Genomic DNA, 27,396 nt, shown 5'->3' with positions numbered 1-27,396 from the left:
AATGCTCTCAAGAAGTTGATTTCAGACAAAAAAGGAGGGGAAACAATAGGAAGAGGACTTTGAGAATCATACTAGAAAAGGAAGGAGGGAGGGAAGAGGACTTTGAGAATCATACTGGAAAAGGAAGGAGGGAGGGATCTGGGAAACTTTAAGCCTGTCAGTTTGATGTCTACACTGGGCAAGGTATCTGTGAGCACTTGGAAAGGCATGCTACTAATAACAAAAGCATGGGCATGATCAAATAAATCATGCTAAGGTAAAGGTCAGGTCAGGCAGGGGTGGGATTCAAATTTTTTAACAACCAGTTATGTGGACGTGGCTTAGTTGGTGGGCAGGCTTGGTGTACATGTGACTGGGTGGACATGACTTGGTGTTCATGTTATTGGCTGGGCGTGACCAACTCAATTTCACTCACATTGAGGCACGCATCTCCTCGCCTGACCTCTCATGACTGTGGGGATGCTGCAACAGTCCTAAGTGTGAAAAATGGTCATAAGTCACTTTTTTCAGTACCATTGTAACTTTGAATGGTCACTCCACACAAGCAAAGTACCAGCAAAGAAAGGAAAAAAAATTCCAGAGAAGTTCCTGAGACAGGAAGTCTAGTTCTGCCAAGCATGTAATAAGGGTTAACGGAGAGGCAGGTTCTGTAAGCAACACCAGAATGTTTCCTTCCTGCCTTCCTTACAGGATTAGGCCAGTAATTTCTTCTAACAACTGGTTCTCCGAAGTGCTTAGAATGTTAACAACCAGTTCTAGTGAATAGGTACGAACCTGTAGAATCCCATCCCTGAGATCAGGAAGCAGACAGTACAAGGACTGCTAGAACTCTTTTCTTATATGATACAATAACAAAATCTTGAAAAGCTGTCAAATGGTACTCAAGAGGAAGCAAAACTGAGAGAAAGTGATGTTTTCTAAATAAGAAACCCATGCATTTTATTTGCAAATTAATATTTTATAACTTTCTATTGATTTAAACATTCATAATTAACAGTGTGATTTAAGACTTCTTCATATTTACCTACTGTCTTCCTTTATGTAGGGGGGACAGTCAAAGATAGTTCTCACACGTGGTAAATTTCATGTCAGACCCTTGTGTGGTAAGCATTGTGTCAAATACTTGGATTTCTGCCATTTCATGAATCTTTTGCCTGAGCTGAGTGATAAGAAAAATAGAACTGATTTACCGTGCAGAACAGAAATAACATGGATACATTTTGATGTACAGTTGTAAATGTTAATAGCTGTTCCAATGTTTTTAATTTATTCATCAGTTTTAAACATTCTTAGTCCTGAAATCACTGCACTTATTTCTGAGTAAATATATTTAGGAATTGTTTTGTCTGTGGAGCTCACCATTTTTCAATGGTGATTCTGTGTCACCTGCACTTAAACCATGTGCAGTCAAACCCAAGAAGCAATCGTAGATTGAAAAATTATACAAACTCCACTGGAAGGAAAAAAATCTCAAATCCAGATTTTTGCAAATATAGATTATTGCAGGTCTGGATTCTTGCAAATTCCATAGGGAAAAGAATAAATAGAGCCTTCCAAAAGCAATATAAAAATATATTCCGAATTGGTAGTATAGACAGGTGGTGTACTTTTCTCAATCAGGTGAATTACTTTGAGCTCTGTATGTCTCCTAGCAGGTTTCATAGAAACTATACATACAGTGTACCGAGAATTTTAAACAGAATTGGCGTACAACTCTAATAAATAAACCAAAGGTATAGTGCAATATCATGATAATGGAATTTGTTGGGTACATACTACTGTTATTCACATAATACCTCTACCGTACTGATTTGAATAAACATTGATGAATTAATCCATGTTTTAAAAAATGTACAGCACATTTAACTAGGTGCATAAAGCAAGACCAGGTGACCCCCAAGCCAGTAGAAATGTAGGCCTAAATAAAAATTGGCTACTCCTGGTTGCCAGGCAATGACTGGCACTTCCTTACTGTTTTAATAGCCAAGCTAAGGAAAACAACTCCAGCCATATTTCCCTCTCACCTTGTTTCCTATACCTATGGACAAACACTCTCTCTACTGTGGGGTGGAGTGAGATTGGGGAAGTGTGAGTGGGTGTTGGAACAGTGTATTAAAGCTGCATGACAAATACATTGTGGGGAAGCAGCAGCAGGGAGTGATGGCTAGTGCACAATTTGTATCTCTTGCAAATGTTGCAAGGGAAGGATGGTCCTGACACTGAATTCAGTTCTTTTTCATGGATGGCAGCTTTCAAGCAATGCCCATGGGCAGTCAGGAAGCTATAATCGTGTAGGCCAAAGGGTGCCCCCCACTCTTAAGTAGCGGAAGGAATACAAAAAGCTAGATCACCCATGACATGTTAGGTCATCATTTCAGAGCTATTTCCTTCCCTTCTCTATTGCCTTTGAATGGAAAAAAAATAAGCTAATTGAGCACAACCACACAAATTAAAATACACATTAATGTAAGAAATATTCTTAAAAACATACTGGGGTGATATTTAAATTCACTTAAATTCATAATGAAAATCTATTCCTTTGCCTGCTAGTTTTGAGTTTGCTGGGTTTAAATCAGTCTACCTAGCATAGGTACAAACAGCAATAGCAGCAGGAACAAAAACAAGGAGATTTCACAGGTATTAATAGCTATTTGATCTAGTATACTTACGCTGCTTTCTGAGCAGTGTAATGTGCTTTTAGTTCTGGTGCTGCAATTTATTATATCATTTCTAAAATGGATGTAATTCAAGATGATACAGTCATGTTGTTGCTGATTGCAAAGAATTATACATATATATCTCAAACAAGAATCTATCATTTTTTCCTGATCATAAGAATAAATCCCATTTTCTGTCTCATTCTACTTTAAAAGAAAGAAAATCCATTCCAATTCTTGGTATTCAGTTTCTGAAAACTGTTTATTTGGCGGGGGGAAGGGGGCTTCAGAAAATGCCTTTGATAAAGCCTTGTGCAGATTTAGCTATTGCTTTAAACCGAAAACAGATATTGGCTTATTCCAGCAGGCTGAATGGCAAACAATGAATATACAGGGAGTTTTTTGACCATCCCTGAGTAGTTGATACTGAATGAACTATAAGAAGTGTCATGTGTCAGATTAGAGAGATTTTGATGATGTGTGCATCAAGGCCAGCTGGATGGACTGATGATGCAAAATCTTCTGAACCAAGATTTAAAAAAAAAACTGGCTGGAGGTTTCCTTTATTTTATACATTATATTAAATTTATTTTTGAGGTTGCACTATAGTTTTGTGTTTACCATTCTCAAAATGACAAAAAAAATCGACAATTTATACCAGCTGTGACCAAATATAGGCATAGGACAGGGCTTCAGAGCAGCAGATTACCTACCTTGATCTAAAAGGACCCTGAAATTCAATATTATGAATTCATGGACAAGTTAGGGACTAGTTATAGTTCTGCATAGCTTGAATCATCAAGAAATTGAAATCAGAAATCACACTAAATGCTAAAACGCTTTACAAATTTAATTAACAATAATCACTCCTTTCCATAAAATAAGTATTTATGTGTGACTCCAAAAGAATACAGAAGTAATTTACTGTGCATAAATTAATTTGTTGATAATATATAGTATCTCTGAAGCTGCACAATTATATGAAGAGTCCTTAAAGTTTAGAGCATTAAGGACAGCAATAGAAATTATATATCAGAAGCAGAGGATATGATAGACATTGTGTCTTTCACTAGCTGTTCATTCCAGGATAGTTGTTTTCTCATTATCAATATGCAAGTGATAATAAGCAAGTTATATATGTCAGTAAAATATGTAAATGTTAGTCTCAGCAAAAGGCAGCATCTAGTTGATCATGTCTAGGATCAGGCACTAATCCAAGTTAGATGTAACTTTACCAGGAAATACTAGAATACTAGACAATAAAAATGGAATAATAACTAATTCTAGACAATAAAATATAAGCAAGAGGTGGTGAGCAACTTCAATATTTCAGTCTGCAGGAATCAATTGAAAAAACTATTTATTTTTATTATTAGTTTAAACAGTATTATTTCACTTTTGTATATGTTGGATATAATTCTCCAACTTGATACATTGAAATGTCTTTGTCTAAAATTTCCAGTTCATATGGTTTTAAGCATGCTAGCTTGGGATTATGGCTGCTGATATTTACTGTATTTGGAGAGTACAATGTAGGGGAAATTGCATTGCAATCTGAAAATAAGTAGAAAATGTTTTACAAGTGTAGGGAGAATTTATTTATTTTTTACCACCATAGATTACCATGGCTCTCCTTCCACAACATCTATGAGAGTAGAGAGAAGGAAAAATCTGCTTCTGTCTAGCTTTGTTTAATGAAATACATCTGGAAGGTTAAACAAGGTCTTGGATTTGTTATAATGTGCAACTAAAAAGTGTTGCATACCAAGTGATGTAAATAAGCAACATCACCACTGAAAAGGAAGAAATAATTGTTCTTCACACTTGACATGGAAGAATCATTTTTTGTAACGCCTCTGTTGGTTCACTGTGAACAATTTTTTTAAAAAAAAACCTGTTTTATATTGTGCGATCATTTTCATTTCTAAGCACCTTTTCGAGAGAGTTGGTTTCTTTTAATTTTTAGAAATCGACAACTTTTAAAATATGTTATGAGTTGCTGTTAACCTAGAATTAAATAATTGTAAGGAAGTGTGGCTTTTTCAAATCTGAAAGTGATACGAACTACTCATGGGACATACATTCCACCTTCGAACAAAGCCAGCAGCAAGATTTGTTTTATAGTTTCTGTAACCTTTGTAAATATTTGTGATAAATGTTGGTAGAGTGAAATGATCTCTGTATGGTAAACTCATCATCATTATCATCATCATCTCGGACAGTTTATTGATCCTTAAGTGATTGCTATTGTACAATGAGAAGGAGAGGTGTTAAACACTCCATTCCAGAAGACTGCTATGGTAGCTTGTGATTTGAGTGCCAAAATAAGGCCTGTGGTAGCCTGCTCGTTGCAATTATTTCTCTTCTAGTTTGAAAGGTAATGTGAACTGGCAGAATGTACACTTTTACATAATGTAAGAAAGTAAAATTATTAAAATGTGTTTCATTGAGCCCAGGTATTTCAAATATGAATTCTTCTGCCATACTCTTTAGAGTCAAGCTGTACTTGGTATAGTCTTTGTCACTCAGACATACCTAGAGCAAGAGACATGAGGTTACTTAGATCTTATATGGTAAGTTGATCAGAGCCAATTTGAGTAAGTGCACACAGTAGCAGAAGCTTTCAAATAAAAATGGAATCACTTTGCAACTGATAAGGAAAAACCCATAGGAACAAGGATCTCTCTCATGGTGTGAAAATCTTATAGACCCCTTCTTAGAAATGCAACACAGCAGTTTTGATATTTAAATTAAGCTATGACCTAATCGTTATTCCAACAAGCTGAATTTACAGGAGGAAGACATGAGGAGCAAGGGTGGGATTCTACCGGTTTGGACTGGTTTGGGTGAACCCCTTGTTCTGAAGATCAGCTGGCAGTGAACCGGTTCACTGTGATGAGCATGTGGGCCCGACCGCCCACCCCTGCTCTTTCCTGTGCTTTATTTTGGTTTTTTTTAGAGCACAGCTGATTCGCGCAGCAGAGCAGTTTGCTGCACCTCAGCTGTTTTTTTCACAGGGAGTGCAGTAGAAGGTAAGTATTACAGCTTTTTAAAACGTGTAGTGTGCACACAGAGCGCAGAATCACCAAACCAGTTGTTATACCAGTGGAATCCCACCCCTGATTAGGAGGTGTGGCAGCATATATCCTTGAGTTCTACCTTCCTGCAAGGAATGACCTCTGTAACCCATTACTCATAACGGGTACAGACTATCACAATAATAAAAATTCTATCCTTAAGGATGCTTCTTGAGAAGGACAAAGAAAGAATTGATGAACTTAAAAGAAACATGTAACAATCATCCCATAATAACAACAAATGCACAAATTGATTCAACCTAAGTTCTTATTCCAACCCATCACATACACACAAACATTCTGTGAGTCCTTGGTGCTCTCTGAGCTTGGTTGTTTTCTTGCAGCCATTGCTGCAGAGACTGGCAATCTAATCATTGTGTATATGTGGGTGAGAGAGAGAGAGCATACCCATAATATAGATAACCTACAAGACTATTACAAGACTTTCATGTAGTGTGACAGACCCTTCCTTCACTCACAGCACCTGCTGTATGGAACAGTTTGCATTTGTCTTTGAATATTAGTAGCTCAGGTTGGTAGTTATGTTGTTGGTTTGAGCGCTGAGCTAGGCAATTTGCTTGCAAATATTGCACGAACACTTCCTGGCCATCAAGAGACATGACTCTCTGTCTCTATGTCCATCCACAAAGACTCAAAAGGACACAAATTCGATCTAACCAGGACCACAGTTGTAACCCAGGCAAAGTCAAGGAGAGAAAGCCTGGTTTTCCACCAATAAATCAATAAACAGACACATTGACATCAACCAATCTACCAACCACTTAGAATGAAAGAACAACATCAACCATAATCCTGAGGGCAGCATTTAAAAACCAACGAACAGCCATACTGCAAACAAAGTTATAACTCAACAGATCACAAGAAATGGGACCACATCGCACACAGCCAATCAAATCAACCCGAAACCACACCATGACATCATCAAAAGACATTGGAACAACAACACCAGCATTAATTTACACCACACAGATGGTACTTAAAACCAAGGACTATGATTCAGCAACTACATCCAGCCAATCACACAACCTGAAAACAGACCAGCACTCAGAAAGATATTTAAAGACCAGTGCTCTCCCAGACTAGCACTGAAGATGTCTCCTAGAATGGGGACAAAACGTTTGCAACAAAATTACCTAGCTCGGAGCTCAAACCAACAACTTATCTGGAATACTGTAGTCTCTACCCTCTCCCCAAAGATACAAAAACACCTGACTCTACTAGCTTTTTAGAAAGCCATGAAGATCTGGGTCTTCTAATAAGCATTAAGGCCAAAGTGTTGAGTTTTTGAAGCTCTGGTAAGAGCGTATATGATTTGTGGGAAGTGAGATGTTTATTGGGCCTCATTGGGCCTAGTCTTTTTCTCCCTCTTGGTTTCATGGATCAGATTTTTTAAAATTTGTTTGCCTCTTAGAGTTTTACTGGCTAGATTGATTGATAAAATAAATAAATAAATAAGAAGTGATAATAGCATCTGTAACAAACCATGATGGCATCAATATGCCATATGCTATGGCATTGTGGAAAATGCCTCAATAATGTCTAACTAAAGTAGGTCAGTCATGTAATTGTGTGCTGTCATCGCAATCACCTGCCCCTCCCACAAATGCCTGTGATTTGTACATGTGGAGTACATATGTTCCTTTTTCCACCCCAGCACAAAATCTCTTCATCTGTAATTTTGTGTAGTCTTTGCTGAGAACAGATTCAAGTTCTATATTTGGAGATTCTGTTTTTTTTTACTTTAAAGTTTTTATTTTTTACAACAAATATACAAACAAAACATAGAAACATAAAACCATCCTTCAATTATATACATACAGTGTGTCAGTTGGTTATGATCTTTTGTGCCATCCTTTTTTTTTAACCATTACTCACAAGTTGTATAAATTCTCACCTTATCAATCTAACGTGCTTATATAATATCAATCATTATTCATTCATTTGACTAAACTATTTTATCTTCATTCTACATGAGATATTCTAAATTTCATTATAATTTAATCTTATACATTCATCCAATGGTTATATATTTTATATTGCATTCTATATCAATCTATTAACTTTTTATTTTAAAGCTTCCTAATCTATTTCTTTACCATGTCTTTTTATCTTACCATTGATAAAATAAATATCATATAAAAATGTTCATCTTCTTGTTCTCTGATTTCAAATGTCAATTTACTCATTTCAGCACCATCCATGATTTTCTTAATAATTTCCTCCTGCATAGGTATTTTTTCATTTTTCCAATTCTTAGCAAATACAACTCTAGCTGCTGTTAAAACATTTACAATCAAATATTTCAATTCTTTACAGTATATTTCCGGTATAATTCCCAATAAGAATATCTCAGGTTTCTACAATTCTGCTATCGACAGTCTATGGTTCCTTGTTTGTTATCAATATTGGTGATAAATTTACAAATACATCTTATTGTGAATATATAATTACTACCTCTTTTACATTTTACGTAGAATTGTTAGTTTTTAATCATTTTCTTTTTTCCTATTTCTTTTTTTTCTTCTGTGTGTTGTGTATGTGTTTGTTTGATATTTTAGTTTTATAATCAATAATGTTGTTTAAAAAAAAGAATATCTCAGGTTTAAAGTCTACGTGTTGTTTTATCATTTTTTCCAACCATGTGTGGATTATAGTCCAATATCTTTTTGCATCCGAGCATGTCCACCACATATGGTATGGTATGAGCCAGGTATCTGATGACATTTCCAACATTTATCCGATTTATTCTTGAACATTCTTGCAATTCTCATTGGGGGTAAGTGCCACCTGTAAAACATCTTATACAAATTTTACCAAAACAAAAACAAAACACAAAGCCGAAGACACAAGCCTGAAGATGACGAATGAGATTTTGTCGAAACGTCGCCAAAATACTTCCAATTTTACACAGGAGAAAACCCGAATAACCAAAGATCCACATACAAATACCTGCGAAAACCTCAGAAAACAAGTATATATATCTGTGTATATATGTATAACAATAGTAAATGGAATAATTATTCTATTCAAGTACAGCTCTGCCATTAATATTAATAACAATATTTTACATTTCTATTTCTTTTAACAAACATTACCTAGTAATATCAGTTGTCTTTCACTTTAATCATCTATATTTCATATTTTATTTATTACTGTCTTTAAATAAAAAACCAAACAATAGTTATTAACAGTAATCAATAAAGTTATTATTCTTATTCAACTTCATCTTATCAACTGATAAAAATCTTCCATGTTTCTTTTCATTTTTTTTAAACGTTCTTTTTACATCATTGAGAGCCTTATTTTCTTTACAAACAAATATTCCACTACACATCAATAGAAATTTTTCTATCACTTTAATCATCTAACATATTATATAACAATGCTATCCCATGCACCTTTGCAGAATCCTCTCCTTAAGTTAAATTTTAACCATTGTTTCTGTGTCTTTTAAATAGGTTTATACCTTTAATTCTTGTACGTTTTTCCTGTACCTCTTTATCTTGTTTCTGTCTTTTGTAGCTTCTTTTCCTTTCCCTCTTCCCTCTCTTCTCCCTCCTCTTTTTATTCCCTTTTCTTTCTGATTCTCCCTTCTGTGATCCTCCCTTCTGCTTCTTCCTGATATTGTGATTACTTTTCAAATTATTCTGTTTTTTGGTTGTTGCTTCGATACTTAAGTTTTTAACTTCCTTTCCCCCCCCCCTTTCCCTTTTTTTCCCCACTTAAAATTGCTTGGTCATTAAAGATGGCTTCGTTGTCCCGCCCTTCTTGTTCTGCCAGCATTTCTTGTTGTTTTTCATAGTTCAAGATCTCCATTTCTAAAAATTGAAATACGAAGCCAAAAGATCCTCTCCCATCTTGTGCTTCTTCCTTTTGTTCTTTAAGTCTCATTTTTAACAGTTCAAGAAGTGATGCCATTTTTTAAAAAATTTAAACAACCCCCAATTGATTTTATTTTATTTTATTAGGATCCTCCATCCAAAGTTCCAGGAATCATCCAATAATCCAAAACTGTTTCTTGCTTCTTTTCTCACTTTCTCTTTCCAGAGGCTTTGTTCTCTTGTAACAAAGTTTCAGCTACAATGTATCTTTTGCAAGCCTTGTTAAAATTCCACTATCAATTTTTTTTTTAAGTTCCAGGTGGTCTCCTCCATTTTCCAGATTCCACCCTCTTTTTTTCCTTTTTCCCGCCGCTGCTTTCTTTCTTTTTTTAAAGAAAGATTTTAAATTATCCAAGAATCTTTATCCCTTTGACACTTTATTTTCAGCTAGAAATAGCCTATTAATGTCAAAGTGGATTAGTATCAATTTCTTATTCGAATCTCTTCTTCTTAATGTTCCAAGTCAGTTAAAACTGTCGATGTTAGGGGAAAAAAAGCCAATTCCATTTCCTTTCCCTTTCTCTTTCGCAACTTAAATTTTTAGGAATAGTATTAGTCTTTAAAATTCAGGTTCCAGGTACCTTAAATAGATGTTCTCCATTCAACCCAGTCAGTCAAACTTTCTCCTTTAAACTTCCTCCTGCACAATCTTGTCTGGTCGGGTTCTTCTTTGAGGTGGCCCTTTCTGACCACCGCTACAACCGCCTTTGGGAAAGGGAGTAATGGCCAGCCGAGGAGGAGAGATGTGGCTCTCCTCAACCCCGCTGACAGCTCCCCCTTCTTCGCCAGCTCTACAGGGTGGCTTCAGCCCCGAGTCCGGGCAGCTTGGGGCGCTCCAGCGACGAGCACGGATCAAAACCGCGGACGATCGCGATTTAGGTCCTTCGCCGAAGAAGCCCAAACCAGAAGTCCTATTCATAACATCTAATAAATGAAGATTCGATGTTTTCTGAAATGTCTTATAAAATTCCGCTGGCAAACCGTCCGGACCTGGTGCTTTCCCAATATTTTGCTTTTTTAATGTTATGTTACTTTCTAACATTATTTCAATATCTTTGGGTATCTGGGGCAGATTTGCTTCCTGTAAGTATTGTTGAATTCTTTCTTCCTGAACATTCTCTTGATGATGCAATTTTCCATAATAGTCTTGAATAATTTTTTTCTTCTCTGCATTTCCATAGCATACATGTCCTTGTTCGTTTATCAATTGATTTATCCTTCTTGAATCTCTTTCCTTTCTCAATTTATATGCTAGCCATCTGCCTGGTTTATTTGCATCTTCAAAATAGTTCTGCTTAGCGTTTTTAATTTTTTGTGCTATTTCCTCTGTTTCCATTAGCCCCATTTTATGTTTAGTTATGTCCATTTTTAACTTTAATGTCCTTTTTTTGTGGAAATTTTTGTAGCTCTTTTTCCAGTCCCTTGGTAATCATCTTCCAATGTCTTAAAGGTTTTTCTCTGCTTTGTGTTTCTTTTCCTTGTATAGTCCATTATCAAGCCTCTTGTTTAAGCCTTCATCGTATCCCAGAGGTTCTGTAATGATGTATCCTCTTTTGTATTTTCTTTAAAGAAGAAAGTCAGTTCTCTCTCAATTTTCTGTTTAAAATCTTTTTCCTTTAATATTGTATTATTTAAAGTCCATCTGGATCTCCTTTTTTGTTTTCCATACAAGTGTTATTGGACTGTGATCTGCCCAGGTACTTATTTCTATTTCAATGTCTTGTATGTTGGAGAGCATTTCTGTTGACATCCATATCATATATATTCTAGACCATGATGCATGTCTATTTCAATAAAAAGTATATTGTTTATTTTCCGCGTTTCTCTCTCTCTCCATGCATCTTTTAAGTTTATGGAGATTCTGTTTTTGAAGAGTGAACTTTTGCCTAAAACTTTACATGGTCTTCACCTCACCCTTGAATAATTCACACGGTGAATGCTTTCTCTCACACATTCAGAGTCTATTTTCCTTTTTCTCAAAATGCTTCTGAGCTCTTTCCTCATCAATGTGAGCTTTAAAACTCATTTTCTAATGTTAATACGTTATTGGTCATTTTTTGTGATTACTCTCTCCTTTCTCGGCATTTTCAACCTCTTTAATGAGGCTGAGAAACAGCAGGTTCCAGCTTCTTTTCCAGTAAGGAAGACTCAATGATATCAGGAAATTCTAATTTAGCTAATTCCCTTTTTGATCTATTCCTACACGTGTTCAATCTGAGTCTATGTTATATTAGATCCTAGGTCTGTGCTCTTTTGTGGAATAATTTTAAGGGTGTTATGCAATTCTGTGATATTAATAGCATTATAGTGATTAGAGATAGATCTTTTGGCATAGCTGCAGTGTTCTTAGTTTTCATTGCAACTCTCTGGACTGAGATTACATAAATATTCATTGCTCATCTATGGACATTCAGCTGAATTCTTGAGGCAAAAGTTGACTCTAAGCAATTTCATATACTTGATTATGATCTGATTTACTGTTAATTTGGATGCTAATATGGGGATTCATCCCCCCCCCTCTCTCTCTGAAAATCAAAGTTGAAGGATTATGACATAAACTGGCAATCGTGGCCATACCCCCAAAACCTTGGACTGTATGTAAAAAATCTGCATATTGACAAAATTTTCATCCGTCAATTGCAAAAGGCCATACTGCTTGAATCTGTATATGTACTACATTAATACATTATGACATCCTAGGTTCTTAGGAAAATCTTGATGCATATGAAGCCCAACACCAGCTAAAGAACTGGCAACTGTGATTTCACATTGTGGTGGACAAGAATAATAATGTCATAATTGGTAAAAGCAGCTTTGTAATTCAATCACTGTTGATCTGTCCAAGGAGGTCCTGATAGTGCCCCATTTTTGAGAAAAATGGTTAGATAGCATTGTTTTTCAATTCTGACATCTGTTCTTCAGAAAAGACTCCTAGAAGTTAGAAGTTATTGATTTCCCGGAGCTGGAGCCAGAACCTCAGCAGCTCCAGTGTCAGCCCCTCAGAGAGCCAAGGCTGGAGGTGCAACAGCACTGCCATCTCTGTGTACAGCCAAGACAACAAGAAAAAGCACAAGAAATGGATCTATAGAACTGAGATCCGAAATGGGATTAACATGAGTAATTGTTGAGTGAGGGTGTTAGAATACATGTTTATATATTTTATGCAATAACTACAGCCAACCAGTAGATGGCGAAGTTTGTAAGTTTGCATCCATGTTAAGTTTGCATCTATGTATTTTTGTTCTAAGTAAAGTTTCCTGGTTCCTGTTGCAGTTAAGCAGTAAAGCCCATGTGGACTGTACTATTTGTTTTGTAGGTCTATATAAACAGAATTTAGCTAAATGATAGGTAGGTGGGTGGGTGGGTGGGTGGAGGGAGATTCCTCAATATTTTTGACATACTCTTATTAGACATTTTTTGTGGGTTTAGCTGAGTGGAGAAAATGACATCAGTCTAGAAAGGAACAGCTTGCAGTTTGTCACATTGTGATAGATTTAATGAGAAATAATGGGATTTTCCTCATTCTGTTCCAATTCATACAAGTTTTTAGCTTGTGTTTTAGTTTGTTGGGCATAATAACTTTAAGGACTAACGTATGTCTTTTGCTGCATTGTGTGCTGCACATTCTGAAGTTATTGGCAAAAAAAAGTACTGTAGGTTGAATGATACTTTCAAGATGCTTCTGTAGTGAGATGATGACCTAAGAACAAAGTGGCCATGCTATTTCACTTCAGCTGCTTTACTTACTTCGATCTGCAGCCTCCTTAATACCTGAAAAAGATTTCTGTGCCGGCATGTTAGCATTGCTAATGCAGGGAGATTGAGAGGATGTGGATCCAAACTGTATAACGATACCTGCTCAGTGTAATGATATTTCTGCCTTCTCTGAGGAACTTATCTCTAGAGTCTTATGGAAATCAATCTTGGCACCATACAGCAGGACAGAAACAAATAAGGTACCATTATACAGATTCCTATAAAATATTTTAATACCAAGATTGGAGATACAATACAAAATCTTGGGAATTGTAATAGGAACTCCTGTCCTCATTATTTGTAAGTTCATTATGGAAGAATCACTTTGAATATTTTGAATCACTTATTCACAGATATTTTGCAGTCAGGAACTATTGTTTATTAGATAAGCTATTGACAATCCCCTCTCCTACTTGTTAGTTGTTTATCTGTGGCATTCCTGCCTTGTTTTCTGTGGGACTTTTGTTCATTTCAAATGGTACAAGATACTTTGAGAATGATGGTAATGGAGTAAGCTCCTGGTAGGAAAAGCCGAGTGTCACCGTCAGGAAGATGGCAGACCATATGACAATGAAATCCCTACCACTTTTTAATGTATGTGTAATATTAATGCACATCCAAAGGAGCAAAGCTTGTAGCAGTGATAGCTGATATTAAATATCAGCTATTTTGTCTCTATGTAAATGCTATTGGATAAGTGTCAATTATATACCCTGTTTCTCCAACAATACGGCCTCCCCCAATAGGAAGTCCCAGCATGTTTTATAGGCATGAAATGAAATTAAGCCCCTCCCCCCAAATTAAGGCCTATATTAAAACATGCGAAATGGGGGGAAAATGGCAGGGGGGGGCTTCCTGTTAGGAAGTACTTTTGTTGCACACCCAGATATGGTGCTGCCTGCGTTGGCCCTGATACAAAGTGCCCCACCAACGCCGAGGTCAATATCCAAGCCGTCACCGCCCGCCCTAAGATGCAAGGGGGGGGGAATTAAGTCACCCCCGAAAAGACGGCCTAGCCGTTTTTTCGGGGCTCCAAAAAAAATAAGACCCGGCCTTATTATATGAGAAACACGGTAACATTTTTTACCCAAAACACTTGTTTTCCCCCCACAATGGACACAAGCAAGTATAGATGCCTAAAACATTATTTATTGGAAAATGCAGAGATGGGCACTGCACATATACTTTTTGTGTTAACTACAAAATCTTACCACAGGTAATTGCTGCTGCAGTTCTTCATAAGAGTGACTATCTCTCTGCCTTGATACTCAACTAAACAAGAAAGAAGAAAGGCAAAGAAAAGCGACAGGAAAAAAAAAATCCTTAGCTACAGCTCTTGATAAATTAGACTTCAGAAACTACCCTGCTTAACCAAAAATAAGAATCCTGAGTGGGAAGAATGGAATCAAGAAGGCGTTTGTTTGGCTCTCACATTATCCCAAGGCACAGACTTGTAAAGCACGAATTGCTGAATAACCGATAATTGGCTACAATTACATGCAGTACGCTAATAACATAGTTAAAGAGTACAGACACTAGCTAAGCCACAAATAAGCATGGCTTTTAGCTTTCCTTTTGGGAATTGCAAAGAAGTTAGTAAACTGCAAAAGCATACTTGTAGGTGGTCTATAAAATGCCTTGTACTTGGGGATTTAATTTAAAGAAGATTAGCCCTTTGGAACAACTCCTTAGAATGATATTTTTAAAATGTTTGAATAATCTTCATTTTAAAAGTACATGATGTGTGCGTTGTAAGAAGAATAATTTGAGGTTCCAACTTGAGCCAGGGTTGTGCAAGAATAAATAAAAATGAGATCCCGACAGCTGTGAGAAAAGATGAAATATTTATTCTTAAAAGCAAATTTGCCTTTAGAGGCAGCTGAAGATAAATGGGGGTACAGGGATGAAGTTATATAGGGGAGTTTGTCCTGGGTGTGGAAGTGTCTACATGCTGATTCTAGGGTGACACCTGAGGGCCATATGCATGTATGTAGGTATGTTTATTCTTGTGAACATGCAGTTCCACTGGGAGACCTAATTTAATTAACTCTATTTGTGTTTACAGACCTTATCCTTTGATGTGTGGATTAAGTCTGGGTAATTTATTTGGGGGTTTGAAGAAGTTTGAGTAAAAGATCCCCCGTCCTTTGCTATTTTTACTTGATTAATTTTGTTTCAGCTTGACTGCCAATTATCTAGAGGTGACACTGATTCTCTGTCCACTGTGTTAATGTTTTAAGGGAAAATAGAAACAATGTAAAGAATAAGATATATTTTGATATACAGTAAAACTTCCCAGTGTTGTTTTTTTTTTAAAAAAAAATAATAATGATGAAACATAGAGCTCACCTGACTGGTAAACTGGAAGTGCTTCTTCTAATGCCACTTTATAGGACACTTGTAATTTTCAGATTGTTGCATTTAAATTTACAAGATCTTGTTTTTACTTTAGAGACTGACCTTATTTCCAAGGGGATTCAGTTTGGGTGAGATAATATAAGTAAGAGGCTTTAGATAAAAGACCAAGGACATCTCGCCAGAAGCTTAAGGTTTCCAGAAGTCCATTCATTTAGGGATTAACAGTGGCTTCCTCTCAGAACATGTCTTTGTCTTTGGCAGTCTTTGCCCATCCCTTTAGGATTATAGTTCTGTCAGAACTCCTTTCTCTTATAACAGTTGCAAGACAGGTAGAAACTTTACAAGCGAAAGTTATATCCTATAGTTATACTCATATGGCCTAAACTTTGATCCTCCTGCTTTATTTGTTGTAAAAGACTTAGAAATCAGATTGGAAAAGGGTAAATGAAAATCTCTTTCAAGTCAAGCTTGATTCCTGGTAGGCATTTCATTCTAGTTTTTCAACAACAAGACTGAAATGGTTATCTTGTCTTAGTGTGCTTTTACAGTTGTTTAGTCTGTAGCTTTTGTAGTCTGTGACAGTCTCTCACCCAAATACTAACCAGACTGGCAGGGCCATCTTAACAGTTTTACGGGGTCCCTACGACAACTACTCACAGGAATAAAAATGTAATTGGTGGATAAAATTAAACATATATTTGCATGTTAGTATGAATACAAAATGCAGTAAAATGTAATAAATATGTTGTTGTATTTATATGATATAAGGTACATTGAAGGGTTAACATACACAGATTAATATGGGGCACCTATGCTCATAGGGCCCACAGACAAGTACCCATCAGGCCCAGGGGTGGGATTCAAATTTCTTAACAACCGGTTCTGTGGGCGTGGCCTAATTTGTGGGTGTGGCTTGGTGGTCATGTGACGGGTGGGAGTGGCTTGCTGATTGGGCATGGCTACGTGGTCATGTGACTGGGGTGGGCATGGCCATGTGGCTGGCAATCCAAATTTAAGTGGTACTCACTTAATGACCAGGTGCTCGCTTAGTGGCCAATAGCTTAGCATGATATAAGGATTAATGCAAATTGGAAAGGAAAGACTGCAAAGATTGTGCACAAGTGATTTGTACCAACCAACACACTATGTAACTGAAGATGGTTTATGTTTTTGTTTATGTTTAAAAAAAATAAAACACTTTTATTTAAAAAACATTCATTTATGTATGCATGCAACTTCTTGTTACATTCATGTTGCTATATATTGATTTAAGCAGAAACAGATAATGTATAACATCAATGTAACAAGAAGTTGCCTGTCTCCCTTTTGGTAAGTTGCTTTTTTATTTATGTATTTGTTTATTTTTTTACTATCTGTTTTTGTTTTTATTAATCATAAAAACAAAACAGATACTAAAGAAATAAATAAACACATAAATAAAATTTATTTTACTATTCATCTTGATGTTTCTTTAAGCAAAGGAGAAAGAAACATCAAGATGAATAGTAAAATAATTTTATGTGTTTATTTCTTTCTTTAGTATCTGTTTTGTTTTTATGATTAATAAAAACAAAAACAGATAATAAAAAAATAAATAAATACATAAATATAAAAAAGCAACTTACCAAAAAGGAAACAGGCAAGTTGGCTAGCCAACTATGCTGGGGTCCTCCCAAGTCTTCTAGTTTGCTGCGACAAGGACGGCCGGCCCAGGAGTCGGCTCTCGACTGGGCTGGCGGCGGAGGTGGCAGGAGGAGGTAGGGGACCAGCCCAGCAGGACTTGCTACTTTGACTCCTCATTACCAATCAGTGGTGGGAAGGCAAAGTAGCAACCCTTGGGCCGTGGCGGGTGAGGGAAGGTGGCGGGCCGGTGGCCTAGCCAAGATGGCAGCCACCATGTGGGCGAGGCAGCAGTGACTGGCCCAGGAGTCGGCTCTCAATCGGGCTGGGGGTGGCGGCAGCAGCAGGAGGAGGTAGGGGACTGGGCCAACAGCAGGAGTTGCTGCTTTGCCTCCTCACTTCTATTCGGTGGTGGGAAGGCAAGGCAGCAAGCCTTGGGCCGTGGCAGGAGAAGGAAGGTGGCGGGCCAGCGGCCCAGCCAAGATGGCGGCCACCATGTGGGCGAGGCAGTGGTGCCTGGTCCGGGAGTCGGCTCTCGACCGGGCTGGGGGCGACGGCGGGAGAATGTAGGAGACCAGGCCAGCAGCAGGAGTTGCTGCTTTGCCTCCTCACTACCAATCGTTGGTGGGAAGGGAAGGTGGCAACAATGGAGGGCCGTGGGTGAGGGAAAATGGGGGCGGGTGACCGGGGACTGGCGGCGGTAGGTAGGCAACTGGGTTGGAGGATCGTACTTACCAATCCGCATCTTTGGAGGCCGGCGGCAGGGTAGGCAGTCTGGGCGGGCGAGGCCGGCTAGTGGCAGTGGCGGGAGGCAGACAGGGTAAGGCAGGCCAGCCGGGCGAGGACAGTTAGCTGCAGTGGCAACCAGGGCTTGCGGCTTGCCCTCACTCAGCAGGGTGGCAGAAGGCAGGCAGCTGGCTGGCCGGCTGGCTGGCTGGGCTGCTGCTGCTGCTGTTGGTGTGAGCAATGGCGCCGCATGGGTAATTTTTTGTAATTAGCACACATGCGCTATAAGTAGGGGAGGGTGGGGGAGAATGAGAAAGGGATTTTTGCGCATGCGCAGTAAAAAAAAACCTGTTTTTTAAAAAGAAACGGTTTTTAAAAATGGGTTTTTTTAAAAAAACGGGTTTTTTAACTTTGGAGCAGCAGATAATGGTGGGGGCTGGGGCAGCGAAGGGAGGAGCGGGCGGGGGAGAATGCAGAAGTGATTTTCGCCCGTGCACAGTAAAAAAAAACATTATTTTTTTTTTTAGAAAAGGTTTTTTTTTTCCCTTTGGAGCGGCGGATAGTGGTGGGGGCTGGGGCAGCAAAGGGAGGTGCAGGTGGGGGAGAATGAGGAAGGGATTTTTGTGCATGCGCAGTAATAAAAACTGGTTTTTGGCCCGTAGGAGCACCAGAGAGGGGTGGGGCCAAGCAGGGCTGAGTTTTACCGGTTCTTAGAACTACCGGTGACGTTAACAACCGGTTCTATAGAACCAGTGAGAACCGGTAGAAACCCACCTCTGATCAGGCCCATGTGTTAAGACAGCCTTGCAGATTTGGCCCAGTATAGCTTTGAAGGCAAATAAGGTCTCTTGCATTTTATTGCTTGTTGAAAATAGAAATAACAATAGTTCTTCCTTATTATGAATGAATTCTGACTTTCCTCCTTAAATAGGGGATTTCTACAGATTTCCTAGATCAAACTCCTGGCCTGTGGGCCTGATGTGTCACATGCTGGCCACGCCCATGCCCGGTTTAGGGAAGGGGAAAAAAGTCCCAATATGTCATGTGATGACGACATGACGATATGAGTTTGACACCCGTTGTCCTAGATCTACTTAGATTAATCTAGTTTGATTTCCTAAATTGAATTACATGGAATACTGTACTGCAGTTTGGCAATACCAAGATGAATAGAATGGTAAACTTACTTCTCCTACAACCTGACTGTAATAATGAGGGTTTAGAAGTGCACTTTCCTCTTGATTAACAGTTGGTTATACCATTCAAACCCAGGGGTGGCTAATCGCAGCATTGAAACAAGCCAATTTTAACTCATCAGCCTTAAAGCTGTGCCTCTGAAGTAAACAAAAGGCAAGGCTATTCCTACTTTAAGCAATTTGACACCACTGCAATCCACTAAACTTTGATTGATTGGAATCGGAGACTTTTTATTTTTTCAGTAATGTAAAGCCCCATGCAGTTGATTGCTCTCTTTTTAAACCTTTGAGTACTATATGTGGATTTTCTAAAACCATATCAACAGAAAGCCTGTCTCATGCAATCAAACTGCTTCATACTTCAGGCTCCAGTGATGTCAAGGCATTAAGACCACAATTACAGTACGGTACAGCGTATATATTTTCAGATAGGCAGTTTAATATATTATTTTATTTTCCAAAGTCAAGTGAATCTGGCTCCCCCCTTGACTTTGTCAGAAGGTTGCAAAAGGTCAGGGGTGTTAAATTCAAGGCCCGAGGGCCAGATCCAGCCCATGGGGTGCTTAGATCGGGCCCACAGGGCCAGCCTGGAAATATCAAAGGACTGGCCCATGATGCCTCTGCTGTCCAAAACGGACCATGGGGGGGACATTGCATGGCCTCCCCGTGGCCTGTTTTTGGTCAGCAGAGTGATGCAGTAGGCAATGGAGGCTAAACACAGGCCGCAGAGGGGCCTTGCATGCTCCCCACGCAGCCTGTTTTTGGCCAGCAGGGTGCTGCAGGAGGTGTCTGTCCCATCTCCCCGCACCCTTGGCGTCCCCCACTGGCCCACAGAGGAGAACTACAATGCTGATCCAGCCCTTGAAGAAATCCAATTTGACACCACTGCAAAAGGTGCTCGCGTGACCTCAAGACACTACAACAACGATCAACACGAACTTCCGTTTGTCGAGCTTCGAGCGGCAGGGATTTGCGGCTGCGTGATCCCTGCCGCGCAGTCGCTTTTGGGGCTCCGACCCAGCCGGGCATGAGCTAGGCTGCCTGCAGGGCAGCTGAAGGTAGGGGGGATCCGGAGAAGGGTTTGGGGTGCTGCAGACCCCTCCTGGCCGGCAGAACCCCTTTTCCCAGGACGGTGCAGCGGCGGTCCGTAATGGCCGCCACAAAGAAGCTGGCAGCCGGGTAAGAATGCGCAGGAGGAAGTGGAGAAAGTGATTGAGAGGAGAAAGTTTTTCTTGGCTCCTAGGACTCTAAGACATATTTAATAAAATTCCTGAAAAGTATGACTTTCTGAATAATACCTGCCAGAAGAGGAAAAAAGCGGCTGCTTGAAGGTGCTGAAAGGATAGCTTTCCTCTTTTCCTACGGAATAAATAACTGGATATTAAGAAACCTATTTTTTAGGTGGAAATTGGTTTTAAGCGATGAGTGGGAAGAGAGAGGATTAAAAGAAAATATTTGTATGCTAAGATTTGTTGGAGCAGATGCCTTAAGGATTTGAAGACTAGAATATATTGTAACAAGACTTTAAACAGATTATGGACTTTCTTTCTCTTTGATTGATATCACCCCAGAAGGAGAAAGTGAGAACTCTGCCTTGGTTTGGACTGATTGATAACTTTGGGACTGTTCTATCTTTTTTATTTTCTTTTGAATATTCTGGTTGTTGTAAGAAGAAAGAAGGAGAAAAGAAAAGAAAATATTTATAATGGCTCTTTCTGTTGAGGAGCTAAGAAATGGTGTGGAAGAAGCTTTCCTTTTCTTAGAAATGGCGCTTACTAATTATCAACAAAAATTACAACAGATGAAGACAGCAGAGGAACAAGAAAGAAAGGAAGGAGCCATCTTTAATGAACTCAGAATTTGATCCAGAAAAAGGAAGAGAGAAAGAAAAGAAAAGAAGAGAAAAGAAGAAAACTAAAGGATTTAAGGACTTAAGATCTAAAAACATTTAAGAAAGGGAAAAATAAAGTGCAAAACCAATATGATGATTGTAAACAAAGGGGAAAAGAAATACGACAGAGAAGGGAAGCCGGTAAGGCAGAGGCTAGAAGAAGGGGGTAGAAAGGTTTGTTGGGAAAAGAAAGAAAGGGAAAAGGTGGAGAAAAGCTACAACGTTTTGAAATTAAATGGAAAAAGGAATTTTTATGGATAATGGATAAAGTATAATTTTTTTTTAAAAAAAAAAAGATTTTGCAAGGTACATAAGATGAGATGGTAGTATTGCAATGGTTTAAGAGTTGATAAGAGATTAAAATGTTAAAATGTTTAAAAATGATTGGTTTTAAAACTTAATAATAGGAGAGGTTTAGAATATTGTTTTAATTAAAGAGTTTAATAAAATTATGGTATTGATGTTATTATAAAATTTTTATTATAGTATTTCTTTTTAATATTTGGATTTATTCTCTAATTATGCACTTAATTGTGTTGGATGTATTAGTTAGATAGAATGTACCAAGCAAAATCTGATTGGGTATTAGATATTATTTTAAAGATTAATTTGATTAACTTAGGGGGAGATAGAAAGGCATCATACTCTGATTAATGATTTCAGGAGAAACTGATTTTCTTTTTTTTTTCATAAGGGATGAGACAAAGGGATGATAAAAATGGACAAAAGATACAAATATAATGATTTAAACTAAGATGATTAATTAAGGTAGAATTAAGAAGTGTGAAATATGTGGAGAAGTTAATATAGAAGGCTTAGAATGGTAAATAAAATAAGTAATGATATGTAAGATGAGCATGAATATAATTGAAGTCCATGAAGAGAGAGACACCTGGGTCCAAGTTACTTTCCAAAAAGATATTTTTTTATGTTTTGTGTGTTGTGTGTATATGTCTTTTTGGGGGAGAATTGGTAAAAACTTGTAGAAATATAGAATGAGAATAATGGTAACTAAGTCAGAAAGAAACAGATGAAATAATAATAATGATATTGAATAAGAGTAAAGAGAAGTAAAGAGAAATTGAATAAGAGGTTTTGGTATATTATATGGAAATGGTTTAAAACAGAATCATAATTTATCTGACTTGTTAAATTTACAAGGGAAAAAGGTTTAAACATGTAATGAATAATGATAATTTGTGTGTTTTAAAAATTAATAAAACTTGTTTTAAAAAAAAAAAAAAAAAACAACGATCAACACGTGCCAGTTGCCAAGTATCTGAATGTTGATCACACGACCACAAAGATGTTACAAGGATCATAAGTGTGAAAAACAGTCAGAAGTTCCATTTTTTAATATCATCGTAGCTTTGAAAGATCACTAAGCAAATGGTTGTAAGCTGAGGACTACCTGTATAAGGATATTGTTATGACAGTTCTGCCAGTTTGAAATTATATGCATGTGTGTGTGTGTGTGTGTGTGTGTGTGTGTGTGTTATCTATGGTACTATAGCTGTAGTTCCTAATTTTATTCAAAAAACTGATATAGGATAATTTCATTTCTAAGCTCATTTATTTTTGAATGTCACAAAGAGCTGCAGCATTGCAGGAAATTAAAGTATATGGTTTAAGAGTGTACTCACATACAGTTGTTGCTGGGATTGGGTAGGTCCAGTTTAATGAAAAGAAGAACTAGGGGTGACACAATAGCAGTGTTCAGCTATCTCAGGGGTTGCCACAAAGAAGAGGGAGTCAAGCTATTCTCCAAAGCACCTGAGGGCAAGACAAGAAGCAATGGATGCAACTAATAAAGGAGAGAATTGATTAGCAACTAATCAAGGAGAGAAGCAACCTAGAATTAAGGAGAAATTTCCTAACAGTTAGAACAATTATTCAGTGGAACAACTTGCCTCCAGAAGTTGTGGATGCTCCAACACTGGAAGTTTTTAAGAAGAGATTGGATAACCATTTGTCTGAAATGGTGTAAGTTTTACTGCCTAAGCAGAGGGTTGGACTAGAAGACCTCCAAGGTCCCTTCCAACTAGGGGTGGGATTCAATTTTTTTAACAACCGGTTCTGTGGGTGTGGCTTAGCTGGTCAACGTGGCTTGCTAGTCATGTGACTGGGTGGACGTGGCCAACTCAACATCACTCACATCAAGGGGCACTTCTCCTCGCCTGGCCTCTCATGACAGTGGGGATGCTGCAATGGTCATGTGAAAAATGGTCATAAGTTACCTTTTTCAGTGCCATTGTAACTTTGAATGGTCACCAGTTTTAGACCAAAACTCAAAAAGGGTATGTAAACACGTTTGTCAATCTTTCTACCTAACCAAGATGCCTTGCTGAATGTCACTCAACTTGGTTCCTTGTCATTAAAAGCTTCTTTCTGGCAGCTCTGCTTCATTATTCAATTATTTCTTCAAAGTGCTAACTCCAACAGGGGAGTATTTCCTCCCAACAGCAGTGTAAAAAGCTTAAAACAACCCTTCCCCTTTAAGAAAGTACCAGCAAAGAAAAAAAACCTCCTTCGAGGCAGTAAGTCTAGGCATACTGCCAAGAATGTAAGAAGGGTAGAGAAAAACAAAAGGAAATTTCTTCCAACAACCGGTTCTCCGAACTGCTTAGAAAGTTAACAACTGGTTCTAGAGAATAGGTGAGAACCTGTAGAATTCCACCCCTGCTTCCAACTCTGTTATTCTGTAGTTCTACAGTCTCAGACTGGCACAAACGTTTCTGTATGTATCCATTTTTATTTTTAACCAGACTTAAAATTTTAAAATGTAGCAAATAGGAATAGGCTGGTTGGAAAGATCATTAATGTATGAAGACTTCAAAAGCAATTTGCTGTTTGGGGCCCTGTAAGAACTGAAATATTTATCCCCTCAAAACAAAGGGTACTGCCAAAGTGGCTGAACAACTGGGTGATTTTAAAGCAACCAGACATTTTAGAGTTACATTTAGGACAAATGGCTGGCAGTTTTAACTAATGTAGCTCTTGTGTTATTAATATGATTATGCAAGCATTCACCCTAGTAGCCTAAATCAAGAGTTGATCTGAGTCATTTATCTTGCCTAATATAATGGTGGGTATCACTTTCAGACTTTCTAGCCAGATGGATGAAGCACTTCGATTCTGAAAAATTCTTTTTTTTTTTTTTTTGCTCCTAACATTCTTTTTGATTTCCATTCTTTGTGCTCAGGTCAAAATGTTATTTTTTTTTCTTCCTTCCCTATTCCCACAGTAGCTCCATGATTGTTAAGAATTGACAGTCTCCTTTTTATGTTCTTTAGTGCCCAGTTTTGTCTGCTCCTTACTTTATCAATTTCTGGCATGATAGAAAAAGGGGATAAAATAGACATATTTTCAATGTAGAGCATGCAAAGTAGAATTTATCATAATTCATTATTTTTAGGAATTTGGGCATCAAACTTCCTAATCAAGCCCTAACTGATAATGAGAGAAGGGCAAAAATGTTTTATTATCAATCATGCATTGTAATATTTATTTTGCATTTTTTTTTCAAAATACATGGATGAATTCTGGCCAGGTCTGTGCAGTAAAGTACTTTTCAGTAATATAGCAATAGCACTTACAATAGCACTTAGACTCAATAGATACATTGTGCTGTGGGTATCCATAGTCCAACAGAAAACAGTAAGTTTCCAACTTTTCCTTCTTAACAAACATAATTAGTTCCAATGGGGAAATTCTGGTTAGGGATTTACTACTTACTATTCTAGGTTTTTCATTCTGCCAGCAAGAAAATAGGATCAGATGATAAAAGAAGCTCTAAGAAGAACATAGGAATAAGTGATAAATCTGGTACTTTATAGGTCCTTTTTTTAAAAAACAACAACCAAGATTCACAAATGCACTTTTCCCACATGGCAATCTTATTCAGAAAACTTCACTCAGAATTTCCCTTTTGTTCTGGAACCAGCAAAAGTTGAAAGCCTGATAAATATGGGACTGCGAGGAATAAGAGATGTATCAGTCTCATTAGTGATAGTTTAACAGATGCTGAAAGACCTTTTTAATATTGTTCCATATGTAATGCATATTATGTATTCTATTGCTCTGTAGGACAAAGTGGATCTTGGCGAGTTGATGTTTTCGCTTTGCTATCTTCCAACAGCTGGCAGACTAACCATAACTATAATAAAAGCAAGAAATTTAAAAGCAATGGACATAACTGGAGCATCAGGTAAGAATATGTTTCACAGTGCCCTAAGATTATTTTTGTATGTGTGTGTGAGATAGGCAACTATGTAAATTAAACATTATAAATAACAAAAATATTGTTGGCATGCATGTGGCAGGGATAAATTTGTGCCTTACTCAATCTTAAATTGCTTAAAAGTTAGTTGTGTAAAAAGTCTGATAAATAAAAAGAGATAGTGAACTTGTTAGTGTTTTTCTTTCCTTCAATTGGGGTACAGAAGAACTGCAGTTTATTTTCAGTCTTTGAAACCTGAGTGAGTCTGAAAAATGCCAATTCCAATATGTTAACTACTCACCCCCTGGATTTGCTGTGTTTCTGACTTGCCTTAATATTTTTTCCTATCCTCCTTTGAAATAGGGCTAAACTGATATGACAGCTATTGGCTAAAGAAATCCAAAGAGGAGGGTGGCCCTATCTCCAAATTTGATTGACTATATCACATTTGCCTTCAATACTAAATTGCAATTATTTAGGGGAGGGGAAATATTTAAAAAATGAATTCTACCCTAATAGTAGCAGTAACTTCTAAACGATTTCTGATGATATTATTGAATATACAGAACTATCTGCCCTGGGCTGTTTGTGTGTTTGGAATGGATTAACCCTTCTATTGAGAGAGAAGGATTTTAGTTTAGACTTTTTGTAAAAGCTCTGTTAAACAGGGGCTGGACTGTGTATATTTGTAGGCACATTAACATTGGAGATCTAGCCCAGTAACAAAATCACTATTCATTTGGATCTCATGAACACAAAAATGGTCCAAGTTAATGGACTAATAGTATTCCCCAGGCAGCATGATGACAAGGAAGAGCAGAAAAAGTCAGTTATCCCCCTGGATTACAATACTTCTAAAAGTGAAATAGGCCTGCCTACTAAAAATACATAGCTATAAAAAGAACAGCCAAATATTTTGAATTCTGGCATATTTTTGTTGCCTGTTTGCTTATTGCAAACTTAACTGCAAATTCCTCTACCTCTACATTTACCCTCCCCCCCAAAAAAAAAGTTAGAAGCTGTGATTTAATGATGTGGGTTTGTCTCAATGTAATGTAAAAATGTTATTCATTTTTATCCCAAGAAATACATTCTAAAAGAAATTAGCAAGGTCATGAATTAAATCATTTCTTTTTGTTCAGTGAGAAGAGTATAAAGGCAGGGCAGCTAAGTCATACGAACAGATTGGTCAAACTTTAAAATAAAGCAAACTAAAATTCCGAGGTTCTTCTACCTGTTACACAGATCCATATGTGAAGGTGTCACTGATGTGTGAAGGGAGACGATTAAAGAAAAGGAAGACTTCTATCAAGCGGAACACCCTCAATCCTGTTTACAATGAAGCCATAGTCTTTGATGTCCCTCCAGAAAGCATTGATCAGATTCACTTGTCTATAGCCGTTATGGATTATGACCGGTGAGATATCTGGACAGCTATGAAAAACGATGAGTGGAAGCTCTAAATTAGGATGTGCAAACCTGAACAAATGTTTAGCACAAAGGCGGTATTACGAGTTCCTGCTAAAATTGTTTTTGGTGAAAATAAAATTAACACGATAGTTTCCTTCTTTGGTTTTTCTTAATTTCTCAGTCTGATGTAAATGGGATTTCCCCCCCCAAATATTAATCAGGTCTTAGCTTTTCTAATCAACTAGATGATACCAACTGTCCAATAGAAGACTAGAAACACATGGTTTATTTGTAAGAACTAAATTTCTGAGCTGCAAACTGCCCAAGCAGCTTAGGTGTAAAAGGTGGGTTTTTAAAAACTGAACATTAATTTCAAAGTGAACATTTAGAGAAATAGGCAAAGAAAGGACATTTCTCCTAATAGGAGGGAAAATCCTCTACTTGTGTCTTTGATCGGCTTACTTTGCAGAACAAATGCTAACTTTGCAGAAGTGATTTTCATTGGGGCTTTTGCAGGAGAGAAAAAGGTTATATTTATGCTGTTCCCCTACTATGATCTCATTAGCATGAACTGCAAAGATATA

At 37.6% G+C, this 27,396-nt stretch overlaps 1 protein-coding gene across 3 annotated transcripts in view; it reads left to right on the top strand.

The window, feature by feature from the left end:
* SYT9 (synaptotagmin 9) overlaps positions 1–27,396 on the top strand; it is a 116,257-nt gene that overhangs the window by 83,353 nt on the left and 5,508 nt on the right. For all 3 annotated transcript variants that reach the window (XM_026664813.2, XM_026664814.2, XM_087951027.1), the window contains exons 4-5: positions 25,270–25,390; positions 26,648–26,819. In XM_026664813.2, coding sequence (XP_026520598.2) covers positions 25,270–25,390; positions 26,648–26,819 — 293 coding nt within the window. The remainder of the gene's footprint in view (positions 1–25,269; positions 25,391–26,647; positions 26,820–27,396) is intronic.

The sequence above is a fragment of the Notechis scutatus genome, chromosome 1 (assembly GCF_049901735.1).
Source record: "Notechis scutatus isolate UNSWTSFEM ecotype Mainland chromosome 1, rNotScu1.2, whole genome shotgun sequence".
Taxonomy (NCBI): domain Eukaryota; kingdom Metazoa; phylum Chordata; class Lepidosauria; order Squamata; family Elapidae; genus Notechis; species Notechis scutatus.
This window is presented reverse-complemented; position numbering and strand designations above follow the sequence as displayed.